General features: G+C 64.4%; 1 protein-coding gene across 6 annotated transcripts in view; it reads right to left on the bottom strand.

Moving 5' to 3' along the window:
* Window positions 1-3,142: 3,142 nt before the first annotated feature.
* The window catches only part of PALM (paralemmin), a 30,968-nt gene continuing 19,280 nt past the window's right edge, over window positions 3,143-14,830 (bottom strand). For 4 of the 6 annotated variants that reach the window (XM_039248104.1, XM_039248107.1, XM_039248105.1 and 1 more), the window contains 7 exons: window positions 14,729-14,809; window positions 14,422-14,549; window positions 13,194-13,317; window positions 11,917-11,938; window positions 10,930-10,989; window positions 8,428-8,559; window positions 3,143-5,142 (listed from right to left, as the gene is read on the bottom strand). In XM_039248104.1, coding sequence (XP_039104035.1) covers window positions 4,625-5,142; window positions 8,428-8,559; window positions 10,930-10,989; window positions 11,917-11,938; window positions 13,194-13,317; window positions 14,422-14,549; window positions 14,729-14,809 — 1,065 coding nt within the window. In that variant the 3' untranslated portion in view covers window positions 3,143-4,624. The remainder of the gene's footprint in view (window positions 5,143-8,427; window positions 8,560-10,929; window positions 10,990-11,916; window positions 11,939-13,193; window positions 13,318-14,421; window positions 14,550-14,728; window positions 14,810-14,830) is intronic. The other 2 variants (XM_039248108.1, XM_039248106.1) reach the window with 2 other exon arrangements.

Here is a 14,830-nt window from a genome sequence, read left to right as displayed (position 1 = left end):
GGCCCCGCCCCTGCCCAGGCCACACAGCCCCAGGGAGGTGCTGTCCCCCAGTCACAGGGTGGATGCTTCTTTGAAAGGGGACTTGTCTTCTGCCATGAAGCCCTCAGCCCAGGACCCTCTCTTCTACTGGACCCAGATGAGCATTCCCTCTTGCAGCCCGGAATCCGGTATACAGCAGGGAGTTAATAAAGCCTGGCTGAGCAAAGCATGTTCTCTGCAAACACTGCTCATTCCAGGGGCCCAGGACTCGGGGGTCGGGATCAGGCTCCCCTTCCAGGCCTCCCCTCCACGCCCTGAGCCCAGCGCTGACCCTGAGCGCTGGGCAGGTCTGTCCCCACGCCCTGGAGCTCCCCAGGGAAGGCAGGTGTGCGAGGGGTAACATAGGAGTGTTTGCCGAGTGGGGAGGTGGACGTTCACTCAGCAGGATTTATAAGCCACTTAGACATTAGCTCCGGGGAGGTGGTGGCGGGATCTGCCCAGAGGGAGACAGTCTCCGGGTCCTGTGGGGCCTGGGTGGGGGCGCCGCCTCCTCCTTGGCACATTCCTCTCGGGTGAGTCACTGAGGCCAGTGGGCTTGGCTCAAGGCCCCAGGGCCCCACCAGCTCGTGTCTCTGGGCTCAGTGTCCACACCCGGCCGTAGGCAGAGTCCACAGGCAGAGTCCACGGTACTCGGCTCCACCCTGAAAGTCGGCCGGGTAGCCAGTATACAGTAGGCACCAGGTAAATGCTCTCATGGTGGCTGCTGCTATTTACATGCTGGACCCTCCACTGCTCTTGGGGTGACCCCAGGGCAGGCGTCTGTAAGTCGGGACAGTGATGCCCCCACATGGGGCCTGAGGAGGTGAAAGCCCGGCGGGGGGACCATCAGCCTCTCTGGGACCTCAGAGGCCCCGCACAAATGAGTGGTGGTGACACGCACAGAGCCCCCTGCGTCTTCCCCCGGCTCCTCGCACACAGGGCACCCCACGCCAGCATCTTATTTGCTCCTCGTAAGAGCCCGTGATGAGGGGGCCAGTCTTGTCCCCAGTTAACAGCAGAGGGAGCGTAAGCCCAGAGAGGGCAAGTTGCTCCCCCGAGATCACACAGCCAGCCACAGAACAACAGGTCCTGAAGCCTGAGCCTCCTCTCCCAGAAAGCCCCCCCACATTGCTCCTTCCCAGCCCCACCCCATATCATATCGATACCAGACTGAAACTGGGTTTATGGCCCCTGGTGCCACACAACTACTTCCTCATCACTGGCCGCCTACCCTCGGGCAATGGCCCATTGGAAGGTCAAGGCTCAGCCAGGGCAAGGTCACACAGCAAGGAGGGTCCTCCCAGGGCCCTGGCTGGGCAGAGCCCCCAATGCTCTGAGGCACGTGGACTTCGTCCCAGGCCCAGAGGTTCCCAGCCAGCCCCCTCGCGGGGCCACTACCCACACACCCCCTCCCGCCATGTCCCCACCAGACCCTGGACCCAGCTGGGCTCAGGGGTGGGGTGGGGACTGAGGACTTCCCTTCCTGCACCCCGCGGATCCAAAAGGTGAGCACAGGCTGCTGACGGGCACATGACGCCCCGTCCCGGAAACAAAAGCCCACTCCACCCGTGGCCCCCACGCCGGGTCCCCAGACTCACGTGCTGGCTCCTGGACGCCGCGCCCCCCCCCCCGCGCAGCCTCAGCCTGGCTCTGGTGCTGCGACACGACAGAGACGGGCGCCCTGCTGCCTGCCCACAGGTTGCCAGGGGACAGGGCCCCGCCTGGGAAGCAGGTGGACCCCCTCCTCCCTGGCCCAACCGGGCGCGGGCAACAAAGTCCGGAGGAGGCGGGAGAAAGACGATACCCAGGCAGGGCGGAGGGCAGGCGCCGTGCCCACTGCCCGCCGTCCCGGGGCCCCCAGGCCTCGCGCTCAGAGAGCCGGAACTCACTGGAAACCTCCTTCCAGCTGCTGTCACTCCCCCAGAGAGGGAGTGTCACTCCCAGAGTCACGCAGCAGGTCCTGAACCAGCCCCCCAGCCCGTGCCCCAGGCTCAGCCCATCCTTTGGGGCGACTACTCCAGAGAGCCCCTTTCTGGGGCAAGCCCAGCCTGGGGGGCTCCTGGGGGCTCAGCCGGGTCAGGGTTCAAATTCCACTTAGCCTCTCTGAGCCTGTTCCTGCCTCTGAAATGGGGACATCGCCAAGCATGGAGGACTCCCCAGGCCACTTCTACATAAAGGACCCAGAGTGTCAGAAAACCTCGTCAGGGTGGCAAGGCCCAGGCCCCCCTGACGGCCGGGGGCCCGGGGGCCCCACACAGGCAGCGGGCCGGCCAGGCGCCCAGACGTCCCGCCTGAATCTTGGTCAAGGTGCAGCAGGGCTGCGGCCCCCAGCGTCCCTGTGGCAGCGGAGCTCTTGGCCTGGCGGTCAGTCTCCAGGGCGAGGACACAGTGGGTGGGGCTTTAACCCCTGGCTCTGGGGGTCTGTCCTGACTGCCTCTCGCCGGGCTGTGGGGACCCTCTACCGCCAGGCTCTTCCTCCGTCACACGGGTCCTGCGAAGGGCAGGGTCGGTGGCGGGGTCTGGACCTGTGTTCCCTGCCCCCAGCTTACGCACTCGGCTGTTCATACAGGGAAACTGAGGCCCCAAAAGGGCAGAGGCTGGGCCACCCAGCATGTTGGGACACTGTGGAGACAGGGACCCGACTGTCCTCCTCCCAGGCTGAGGAGGCCTCCGACACAGGGGCCATAAAGCCCATCTCACAGAGAGGCAAACCAAGGCCCAGAGGCGGCAGCAACTTCCAAGACCACCTAGTGAGGCAGAAGTAGGGGTGGCAGCCTCTGTGAGCCCCCCGCCTGCCAGGAACTGGCCTCTCGGCAGAGCTCGGGGCATCCCTGGGGCTGTGAACCCGGAGGACCCCACGGCCCGCAGCCAGCCGGGCCTGCCACGCCGGCTGTCCCCTTACCTCCAGGCCTGACTTCCGCAGGTGCTGCTCGGGTGGGTGCAGGTGCGCGGGGACTCGCCGACGCCCCGCCCACGGCAGCCCAGGGCAGCAGCCGCGGAGGTGGGTGCGCGGCCGGCTCCCTCTGGCCTCCTTTTATGCCCCGGCCACGCCCCAAGCCCGGCCACGCCCCAAGCCCGGCCACACCCTCCCGCCCCCGCGAAAGCCACGCACTCGGGGGCCTGGGGCTGTTCACACTGTTTATTTGCTTCTCTGGGAAAGTCAAGAACATCAGGGCCTGGTCACACATCAAAAGCAGAGGGGCACTTCAGCGGAGGCTCACAGCTCGAGGACTCAAGGAGGAAGAGGGGGTCCCACGGCCACTGCCCAGGGTCACCTCAGGGGGGCCTCTCCCCTGCCACCAAGGGGCCGAGCTGAGTCGGGGCCCAGGCTGCGGTCAGAGGCGGCCCCTGCACCCCCCTGGGCGCCGGGTGGGAGGCCCCTGGGGGAGGGGCCGAGATGGGGCCTCACCGACCACAGCCCGCACGTGAGGGTCTGTGAGCATGTGCACGAATGTGCCTCTGGGGGCGAGCGTGGCTGCAACCGGGGAGATGTGTGTGCACATCCAGGTGTCGGCTGCCCCCAGGAGGGGAACCCCTCACCCCTCGCCCCTCCCAGCGGGGAGGGGACAGGCTCGCAGCGGGCGGGGCAGCAAATGGGGGTCTCCTACTGAGGAAGCCCCTGCCCCCCCCCCCAGGCTGCGTGCTCCCCGCCACTGCCGGAAATGTGCCGAGCCCAGGGGAGTGGCAGTGGCCTGATCTCTCGGGTATGGTTGGAGGGGCCCAGCACCCTGGTCCAAGCAGGTCCTGGGCAGCCCCCCAGGGTCCCCAAATTAGCACCAGGAGGAAGAAGGGCCCAGTGGGAGTGGGAGCTCAGGACAAGAAGCTGCTCGTGTGGCCCTGCCTTGTGCAAGGGGAGGCTGGGAGAGCCGGGCCTGCAGGAGACTGCCCGGGGGTCGCAGACCCCTCCCCCACGGGGGCGTGTCCCTGGGGCTCGCCCTTCCGGCTCCCGCATCCAGCGTCCACGCCCAAAGAGAGCATGGGGCGAGGGGCACACCAGGTGGGGGGCGGGGGGCGGGGGCGGGTATCCGGAAGGGCCTTGCTTCTCTCCAGGACCTTGGACCTGACCTCCGACCAAGCCTCCTCAAAGAGGCACCGCCTCACCCCAGCTGGCCTGGATTCGGACGCCAGAGCTTCGGCCGGGAAACCCCCTTCCAGGGGTTAAGCCGGGACAGAGCGGCCCCCCCAGGAACCCTCTCCGGCAGGACGTCCCCTGGGGGACCTCACTGGAGGTGGCAGGAAGGCACAGGCAGGAGGCCCAGAGGGCGGCTGGCTGGCCGGGGGGCCGCCCCGAGGCCCCGGGTCATCCCAGCCAGGACCGCTGTGGGTGGAGCTGCCGTGTCGTGGGGTGTCGTGGGGTGCCCTTCGCTCCGGGAAACGTGGGTCTGTCCGTGTCTCTCTCCTACCAGGCGTAGGCGCTCGGCTCGGTGGCTCAGGGGCGTCGGGGGTGGTGACGGGCTGCGGGACCCCCGTCCCTCTCTCCGCGTTGAAAGAGCCCTCGGAAGGACCATGTGACAACCGCGTGTCCGGGGCCCGTGACCGTGGGCGGAGGTCGGGCCGGTGGGTGGCTGTGGCGTGGAGGGCGGGGCGGGGGCGGGGGGCGGGCGCCTCACATGACGGAGCAGCATTTGCAGCGCTGCTTCTTTGCGTCCAGGTCCCGGGGGTCGCTGGCGGGGGCCTCCGGGCCCAGCTGGTTCTCCTCCCTGGCGGCGGCGGCGGCGGCGGCGGCGGGGGGCTCGGCCGCGCTGCCGTTGGGCGGCGGCGGCCCCTTGGGCTCGGCCGCGTCCTCGATGACCACCAGCTCGGCCGTGACGGCGCCCTGCAGCCCCAGCACCTTCCGGCTCGCGGCCGCGTCCTCCACGCCCTGGTAGCCCATGAAGATCATGGTGACCGGGGGCTCCCGGCCCGGCTGCGCGCCCGGCGGCCCCGACGTGGCCTCTCCCGGCTGCGCCCGCACGCCCGTGATCGCCCGCCGCGGGGGGCTGGTCTGCGCCGCCGCCTTGGGCGCCCCCCGGGCCCCCGCCTCGCCCAGCGTGACCTCGTCGGCCTTGTGGAGCAGCTCGTCCACCTCGGAGGAGCTCAGCGGCTGGATCCCGTTCTCCGCGGTGCCATCCACGGCGTGGACCACTGGCAGGGGAGACAGACACGCGGGGTGAGCGGGCGCTCCGGGCAGGGGCCTCCCTGCGGCGCAGAGGCGGACGGGAAACTGAGTCACAGCTTTAGAACCGACTGACGTCCGTGCCGCCACCCCCCGCCCCAAACGGCCGCACAGATGAAAATTTACAGGCACGGAAGTGCGTGTGGGAAGCCAGGAAAGCCTGGCATTCGGTGGCTGGGGCCTGCGTCCCTTGCATCTTGCAGCATTTCCGGGCGACAGGGCCCCACGCAGCAGAGAATGGAGGTGACCAGCCCTGGGTCACAGTCGGCAGGCGCTGGACCGGCTCTGTCTCCTGGTCTAAGTGTGCTTCCCTCCCATGAGTTGGTTTGGGGACCGTGACTTCCCTCCCTGGGTCCCTGTGCTTGACCCTGGGTTAAACTCTAGTTTGGGCACTCAGTCTCCTGACCACCCCGGACTCAGTCACTCGCTGAGGACACCCGGCCCCTCCGGACACCCCCAGCCTGGTGTGCCCCTCCCCCGGCGTCCGAAAGGAAGACCCGCCCTCCCCAGGCACTTCCGCCTGCACACACAGTCTGCAGCTCCCAGCGGGGGTCCGGTGCGCGCTGGAGTCCCCGAGGGCTGGGCTGCAGCACCTGGGAGGGGTCCCCGCCACACCGTGGCGCCAGCCCAGCCAACCCCTGGAGACGCAGCTGCCTGGCGGTGGAAGGGGGCGCACCCTGGGGACTTGCCTCCTCCTGGGCCAAGGGTCAGGGCTCCAGTTCCCGGCTTCTGGCCAGAAGGAAAGTGCTTTCTACTTTCAGTTTCCAAAGCCCTGGGGAGGGGTGTCCACACCTCAAGGCCTTGCGGTGACTCTGGGCTGGAGGCCCGGAGGGTGGGGTGTGCCCGGGTTACACTGAATCAAGCTGAGTATTTCCCACTGGCCACCACCCCGAGATAGGAATTGAGCCCTCGGCTGCTGTGGAAACGGATCGCCTTCCCATTGCTAAGCAACCAGAGTCCAGTCTGGCGGGTCCGGGATCCCCCAGGGCTGGGCCAGGCCGGGCTCAGAGAGGACCTTCTGCAAGCCCAGGCATCGCCTCTGTCCCGGGGCCCGTGAGGTCACTCCTGTCCAGGAGACAGGGCAGCTGGGATGTGCCTGGGCCACACCACTGGTGAGAGCGGGAATGGGGGCTCCACCCGCCCAGGTCTGTGTCCCCCAACCACGGCAGAGCTGGGTTGTGAGCGGGCCCCTTTCCTAGCATCCTGGACGCCACGGAGACCGAGCAGCCTCTAAGAACATGAGGCTCTGAGAATCAACGCCACAGGGAGATATCCACCCACAACCAGCAAGATGGCTCCAATAATAATAATAACTTGAAGAGGGACAATAATCAGTGCTGCAAAAGATGTGGGGAGTTGGGACCTTTTGTGCATGGCTAGTGGGAAGGCGACATGGGGGGGCGGTTGTTGCCAAAAACACCCTGGCAGGGGCACCTGGGGGGCTCAGTCGGTTAAGCGTCCGACTTCAGCTTTAGGTCATGACCTCTCAGTTTGTGAGTTCAAGCCCGCATCGGGCTCTGGGCTGACAGCTCAGAGCCTGGAGCCTGTTTTGGATTCTGTCTCCCTCTCTCTCTCTGTCCTTCCCCGCTTGTGTGCACTCTCTCTCAAAGGTAAATCAACATTTAAAAAAAAAAAAGAAAGAAAGAAAGAAAACACCCCAGCAGTTCCTCTGAAGGTTAAACACAAGAGTCCCCATGTAACCCAGAACTTCCATGCCTTGACATCACCTGAGAAATGAAAACATATGCCCATATAAACACTTGTATAGTGTTCTAAAACCAAAAAGGTAGAAATATCCCAGACAGCCATCAACTGATGACTGGATAAACAAAACGTGACCCGTCCAAACAATGGAATATTATTCAGCCATAAAATATGAACATGGACAGACCCTGAACACACAACGCTCAGGGAGGGAACCAGACACAAAGGGCAACATGGGGTGTGAGTCCGTGTGTGTGAAATGTCCAGAAGCTCATCCACAGACAGGAGGGGGTTATTGGATGCCTTGGTGGGGATAGAGGGTCATGGGCTTCTATTTTGGGGAACGAAAATGTTCTGGAATTGGAGCGTATAACATGGTGGACAAACCAACGCCCACTGAGCTATATGCTGAGTTGTTTGTGTGTCCAGGACCCTTCCACTGCATATACCACGTTTGGGTGAAGACAGCACTCGTGGACTTGCTAATGGGTTCCGGGCCGGGCAGTATGATTTTATACCTGACCCAGGGGATCAGCTCCATGAACCCCACAGCATGAAGAAAGCGAATGGTCTGCCTTAATGTTGAATATAGCTTCTTAATGTCTTCCTAAAACATATTTTGTTTACTAAAGTGGGTTTGTCTCCTTTTTTCTACCATCATAGTGAATATTGGCCAGAATTTCCCCTCCCTAGGGTTATTTATCTATCCTACAGGCCATGCCAAAAATCAGCAAAAGTTTAAATGGCAAAATATTTATGAAATTGGTCTAAACACTGATGGATAATACAGTTTAAAAGAAAGGTTTTCTTACCTAAAAACAGAGACGAGTGAATGTTATGGCTTGTGAATTATAGAGAGAGAGACAGACAGACAGACGTGTTCGGGCTTTTGACCAAGATCTCCCTGCTCCTCCCAGTCAGCCTCCCTGAGGGTGTCGCTCACGCCCTGTTCCCCTCCCAGCCACCAGAGGGAACTCCCAAAACCAAAGCAGATCTCAGCACCATGTACCCCGCTCATCCCTCCCTCCAAGGCTTCACCTGACGCCTCCCTCCACTCTGCACCAGCCCCACAGGCTTTCAGTTCCTCCAGCTGGGCAGCTTCCGTCCCGCCACAGGGCCTTTGCACATGCTGTGGCCGCCTTGTGCACCGCTGTGTGTCCAGTGAGCCCCTGCTCGCTTCTTCTGAGGACCCTCCCTGGCCCCGGCCCTGCCCTGCTAGACCCCCTCTGCATCTCTGGAGGCCCTGTCATCTTTACCACAACAAGAATTATTTAAGCGTATTCGTGAGCTCCACACTGAAGGGCTAGGCCCGTGTGTGAGGAGCTCTCCTAGGACACAGCCCCTCTGATTCGATTCCCAGAGCCCAGCCTAGGACCCGGCCCTCAGCCAAGCTTCAGGTCAGGCTCCTGGAGTGAACAAAAGCTGGGGCTGCAGGCCCAGTACTGACTGGCCTCCAGGCTGACTGTGGGCTGTGGGGGTGAGGTCCCTGAGCAGTACCCGCGTGGAAGGAGGCGGGGCGGGGGCCTGGGGGGGGGCAGGGGGCCGCATACCTTTGGTCTCGTCTTCGTAGACCTTGATGCCCCGAGGGAGCGGCTCCCGAGGGAGCAAGGTGGTGCTGGACAGCACCCGGGTCTCCCCCGTCACCTTGTCCTTCTCCACCGTGATCTCCACCGAGTACATGGCTGGCACGGGAGGCAGGGGTTACCCAAGGCCACCTGCCCACGTGCCCCCCGCCGGCAGCAGCCAAGCCAGGGAGGGGAGCCGGCAGCGCAGAGCCAAGCAGCAGGGACGCCCTCCGCGCAGCAGCCCAGCTCAACGTCCTCCCACAGCGCCCCGTGCCGCATGGGCGTCAGCCTGGGCGCCTCGGCTCGGCATTCGAAGCCCCAGCCTGCAATCCCACCCCACGTGGAGAGCCTTAAACTGTTCTTGCTTCCTCGGAGCCAGAGGGAGGCCATGCCTTGACCGTGGTCACAGTCAAGATCTGAACTTGGGCTGGCAGGTGGATCTCCGCGCCCCACCCCCCGGACCCCTCCCCCCAGGCCAGCATGTCTGTGCATCTGTGCTTCGTGCCTTTCTTCGGTCGACTATCGAACTGGCCGTCAGCTCTTCCGCCATGAAGAATGGAAGATTCCCTCTTGAAATAAATGAGTGTCACTGCCCATTAGAGCCATAACTCAACAGCCGATACCCCGTCCCCCCGTCCGGAAACCACCACCATGAGCGCCACGTGGCGAGCCTGGGACCTCCAGTGATCCCCGGGCGCTGGCCATGGCCTCCAGGGCCTTGCCCCGCGTTCCAGTATCTCACCGTCCCCTCAGGGGCCCCCAAATCACCATGTCCAAGACTGCCTCCCAATCTGCCCCGTAAGCGGCCCCCTGCCCAGGTCTCCCTGCCTGGACCAGGGCGATTCCCTCCTCCCCTCCTCTCTCACCCCCCACATCTGTCCGTTTGCAAATCCAGTGGGTTCTGCCTTGGGACAGCGGGTACCCGCCCACATCGCGCCCCTCTGTGTCCCCTGCCCAGGGCAGCCCGCAATCCCCCTCACCCTCTGAGACGCGCAGGCCTCTCTGGCTGCTTGCGGGCCTCCGGGGGCCGCCCACGGCTTGTTCTCCCCTCTGCCGCCAGAGGGCGCCGGGGAGCACCGGGTGGGGCAGCTCCCTGCTCCGGCCCCTACCCCCCAGCCCTCCAGGTCTCCCCTGTGCCATCCCAGGGTTAAGGCCTGAGTCCTCCCACACCCATGGGACCCAGCATGTCTTGGCCTGTCACCTCCCTGAGCTCACCTCCTCCCACTTTCCCCCGTAGCTCATTCTGCTCCGATCAACACAGGGCTCCCAGTCATTCCCTCCGCGAAGCAGGTACAAATCCAGCCCCAGGACTTCGCACGTGCTGTGACCGCCTCCTGAAACGCGTTTCCCTGTGCCTTTTGCTCCTTCACTTCTTTTGGGTCCTTGCTCAAATGTCACCTGCTAAGTTTGGCCTCCCCTGAGCCCTCTCGTTAAACTGCCCCCGGCCTCCACATGCTGCCTTCTGTTCTCCATAAGCTAACCACACACACATTGCCCTTACTGAAACATCAACCCCCCGGGCTGTGTCCCCCACACGTTGCACACAGCAGGTGCTCAATACCCACTTGTCAAATAACTGAATGAACGAATGCTATTTAATTCCATGCCCTTGCGCACCCTAACACCCTCATCGCCGGACACACAGTTGGGTGGGCTGTGCACTACACAAGGTCATTGGCTAAGGGACAGGGCGGAGCTAGTCTAACTGGCACAGAGGCCCCGAAGACACCTCCTCCCTCCTGGCAAATGCTACCCTCTGTCTCCTGCGTCCTGGGGCAAAGCTGCCCAACCTGCATGAGGCCCTGGGCCTCCCCTGTCACCGTCCAAGGTGTCCTGGTCGCCCCAACCCAAGGCGGCCTTCGCCTCCCTCCGTGGTTTCCTGCCTCCACAGCTCACCCCAAATCCAGCAGCAGCAACAAGGCCTTGCCAGCCCTAATGGCTGTCGCTGCTCCCGGGCTCGGTGCCTGACCCTGGGCCTACGGTCAGCATGACCCCGCTGCCCCAGCAGGTGGAGACTCGGGGAGTCATCCTGGGGCGGGGCAAGGGTCTGAACCCCAACTCTGTGATGCGAACCCTGTCTCTACCGGCCTCCTAGAAGCACAGAAAGGCCTGAGACCCAGCTCGGTCACCTCCCCTCCGGGAACAGGGCACTCGCTCCCTGTCCCGAGGCGGCCTGAGGACAGAGGAGGAGGAGGAGGAGGGAGGGTGTGCGGTGAGCGCGAGCGGGCCTGTGCGCTGCCCCCACCGCAGGGCGCGAGCGGCAAGGTTAGGGAGGACGCGCGGAGCGCTGGGTTAGAGCGCGGCCATGCGAGCGGCCCCATCTTCTCAGGGAAGCTGGGCACCCAGGTGCCAAAGCAGGGGGGGCGGCCGGGCCCACCCCAGGCTCAGGTGCGGCCGCCACCCCGTGACCACAGCTCCCGCGTCTGACCGGCCCCGCCTCTCCCCCAGGGACGCGGCGGGGTGCGGGTGAGGGGGGGGCTGACCCACCTGCTTTCATCATGGTGGAGCCTTCGGCCGTCCTGACCGGGGTGTTGGAGGCCCGCTTCTCTGTTCGGTAAATGAAGGGTGGAGACAGATGGCGGTCAGAGGAGGGACGGTCACACGGACCCCCGGACGCCCCTCCAGACATGCCCAGACACCTCCCCAGATGCTCAGATACCCAGACACCCCCAGACAGCCAGACCCCCCCAAACACACACCAGCCCCCAGTCCATTTCCATCTCTCGGCTCAGGTGATTCTCACCAAATCCCTGAGAGGCCTGGGTGGACTTTTTTTTAATTATTAATTTTTAATTCCACAGTAAGACACTCTCCTGAATAATTAACACACAACAAATCAGGCCAAGCCACTCTGGCCGCCACCTCCAGTCCTGGCCGGTGGCGGTCCTTCCGCACTCCAGATGTGGAAACAGACGCGTTTAGTACACGATTTAAAGATATAACTTATACTAAATAATTTTAATATAGCTTTTTAATGTATATGCCAATCATATTTATAATTAAATATATATTTAAACATCATACATATTTGTGAATGTTGACAAATGTATATTATTTATCTGTAATAATTTTTGAGGGAGACAATAAACCGGACCCCAGATTTCAAACTTCTGGCTTTTTTCCTTTATTTCCTGAAAGGCAGACTTCCACATCTGTGGGCGGGGAGCCCTGTCCTTTTAAATAGTGCCCCAACCCCAGGACTTGCTGAGACCCTGATTTCTTGCCCCCACAGATCCCATTTTACAGACGTGAAAACCCAGGCCCGCCCACCTGGGAGCAGGTGGACTTGAGCAGAGGCCGGGCTCCGCGAGAAAAGACCAGAAACGACAAGAACGTCGTTGCTACTGCTTTCGGTTTATCAACACCCGCTGTTACTTTTCAGGCCCCCTCCCGGCCCACCAGCCGCCTCTGGCCACCAGAGGGCGCTCCGGCCCCGCCCCTCGCGCTCCGGCCCCGCCCCTCGCAGGAGCCTACCTTTGGGGGTGCCCACCGGGGCCTGCAAGAAAGAAGGAGAGAGGTCGGCGCTGCCTGCGAAGGGCTTGGCGGACCCCGTCACAGGTGCGGTCTCCTCCTGAAGGGACCCCCCACCCCTGCCCTACCTGTGACGGCCAGGCCGTGCCCCGCCCAGCTTAGAAGCCTCCCGTGGGTCTCCGCTGCTCCCCAAATGAAGGCAAAACCCTTCTCACCGACCCCCAGGGCCCCGCCTCCATGGGTCCCCGCCTCCGGCCTCTCCTCCCCCACCCCCACCTCTGGCCAGCCTTCTGTCCCTCGAACGCATTCCGGTCCCGGGCCGTTGTGTGTGGCGCCCACTGCACTGGGTTTCTGCCTGGCCGGCCCCTCACCCAGCAGAACCAGGTCAGCGGCCCTCGAGGCACCGCGTTATCACCCAGCCAGCGTCTCTGTCTCCTTCAGGTCAGCGGGTGCACACGGTCGTGCTCCGTCTCCTCAGCACAAGCCCCCTGGTCTCGAGCCCATGCCCCAAGAACTCCTATTTGGTTTTCAAATCCCTCCTCCTCCAGGAAGCCTGTCTAGTGTCTCCTCAGGGACTCTGCAGTGCCCTGGGCCCCAGTCCACAGCCCCCCGGCCTGCCCCGAACCAGGCCCCGGAAAGCAGTGAGAGCAGGACATGGCTGCCAAGGGAGCATCGGGAGGAGGGCCGGACACACAGCAGGGATGCTGGCCTTCAAGACGCCCCACGGTAAGGAGCCACGGCAGCCAGGACGCGAGAGGGGGACACACGTCCCCAGGGCCCCTGAACCCACAGCAGCAAAGGTGGCTGGGAGATCCTGAATTGGTGCTCACACAGGGCGTCCGTGAGCTCCGGGTCCGGCTCCATCAGACCCCAGGATCATGGCCAAGTCCAGTGAAGACCAGCTCTTAGCTGTGTGGCCTTGAACCAGTCTCTCAGCCTCTCCGGGTGCCAGTGCTTGTCCTCCATCCAACGGGGGCGCTGTTCCCACCCGAAGGGGCCCACGGACAGGTGACGGTGGTGACCGACCACAAGAGCAGGGGAGACGAGTGGGGGTTTCTTCGAGAGCACCCCCCACACCGGGTCTTGTGCAAAGTGCTCGCCAGGCCTCCTGGCGCCCCGCACGCGGGGGCGCTTCAGGTGGGGGAAACGGAGGCACAGGGAGGCAAAGCGCGGGGTCCCAGGCCACGCGGCAGGGAAGCAGCTCTGAAACCTGTGGAGGGGCGGCGTCTCCCCCTGGGGCTGGTCCGGGGGACGCCCTGGGCAGGACACCACCTCCTCACCTGCCGAGAATCCAACGCCACCTCTGTCTTCTGGTCCTTGGCCGGGCTCGGGGCTGCAGTGCCCTCCCCAGTGGCGGTGGTGAGGGGGCCCGCGTTCTCCAGCACCTCAATCTCCTTCTGCAGCCTGGGGAGGGCACGGCGGGGGGTGAGCGGCAGCACCACTGCGGCCCCTGACTTGATGTCCCCCCACCCACTGTGAGCCGTCCTCGCCCTTCCCTTCAGCACTGGGGAAACCGAGGCAGACAGCAGGGCCGGCCTGGCCCCTTCACTGCTTCCGCGTACTCATCTGCCGGTATCTAACCGGCTCTCCTGTTTTCCGCTCACACGCATTTATTTTTACAGGAGGCTTTATCTCTCTGGGGAACTGGAAAAACCATGTCACCTTCCAGCCACCAGAAGGTAACGGGCACACAGCCCCGTGAGAACAGAACAGCCTGGCCGGCGCCCCGATGAGGCCAGTCTAGGTCTAGGCGGACAGGCTGGCTGGCCAGTCAGGGTCAGCCTGGAGGGCTTCCTGAACCGCCCGTGCACTCCCGCCCACAGCTGCACCCGTCCACCCTCTCCTGCTGAGGGGGGGCCCACCTTGCCCAGCCCCCAGCAGCCAACAATCCCCGGCAGCCCTGCCCCTCTGCCCGGTCAGTCCTGAGCCGGCCCGTCTGTGCGCGCCTGTCTGGGTCCCGCGTCCAGCCAAGCCCCCCGCTCTGGCCCTGGTGACAGTTCACGGGCCGGGAAACAGGCTCGGACGCCAGGTCGGGATCCCTGGTCTTCACAGTGGGCGCCTCGCACCCTCCTGGCCGGGCCGTGGGGCCGGGGCCTTGGGCCTCCTCTGGCCAAGTGGACATTTGGATTTGTGGCCGTCACTTCCCTCCACCGTGACCCTGCCGCCCTGGAGCTGAGCTTCTGCCTGCCTGGAAACCCCCGGCCTTTTGTCCCAGTCCCGGGGGTGCTGCTCGGCCTGTCCCCCCCCCCCCTTCCTGCAGGCAGAGCCGCCAGCACCGAGCCAGGGAAGACTCGCCGGCTGGGCTGACGCCAGGAAGGCCCCAGGGAGGCCGCTGCCGTCAACTCCCTTCCTCCCCGGATCCGCCCGCCACCCTCACACCTGCCAGTGTGGCGAGAAGGCGGGGGTCCGCCCCCCCCCAGGCCCAGCTGAGCTGCCCACAGCACCCCTGCCCCGGCAGACACCGCGTCAGAGCAGGGGCGCCCTCTGCGCCCGGCCGCGCCCTCCCACCTGGAGATGGACTCCTCCAGGAGCCGCGCCTTGCGCTCGTCGTCCCGCATCTGCGTCCGCAGGTCCTCATCGCCGTCCGACGCCGGGGACACCTCCCCCAGCAGCCAGCGCTCCCGCAGCGCCTTCGACTGGGGGGACAGGGCCCCGGTCAGCCTCGGGGTCGGGTCAGCTCCGCCTTCGCGCACCCCCAGCCCCATTAGGGGTGAGGCCCGGTCCCGGGGTCCCGCCCTCCCCCAGCGGGGGCCCGGGCCCCCCCTCCCCCCAGCGGGGGCCCGGGCCCCTCCCCCCCAAGCCACCCACTCAGGACCTTCAGGTGCTGTAGCTGCCGGCGGTCATCCTCCAGCTGCCGACGCCTGCTCTCCACCTCCGCCTGCCGCCTCCGCTTCTCCTGGGGGTGCATCGCGCCGTC

Source organism: Hyaena hyaena, unplaced genomic scaffold (assembly GCF_003009895.1).
Source record: "Hyaena hyaena isolate Hyena2069 unplaced genomic scaffold, ASM300989v1 scaffold_302, whole genome shotgun sequence".
Lineage (NCBI taxonomy): Eukaryota > Metazoa > Chordata > Mammalia > Carnivora > Hyaenidae > Hyaena > Hyaena hyaena.
Note: the sequence above shows the minus strand (reverse complement) of the source record. Positions and strands in the feature narration are given on the sequence as shown.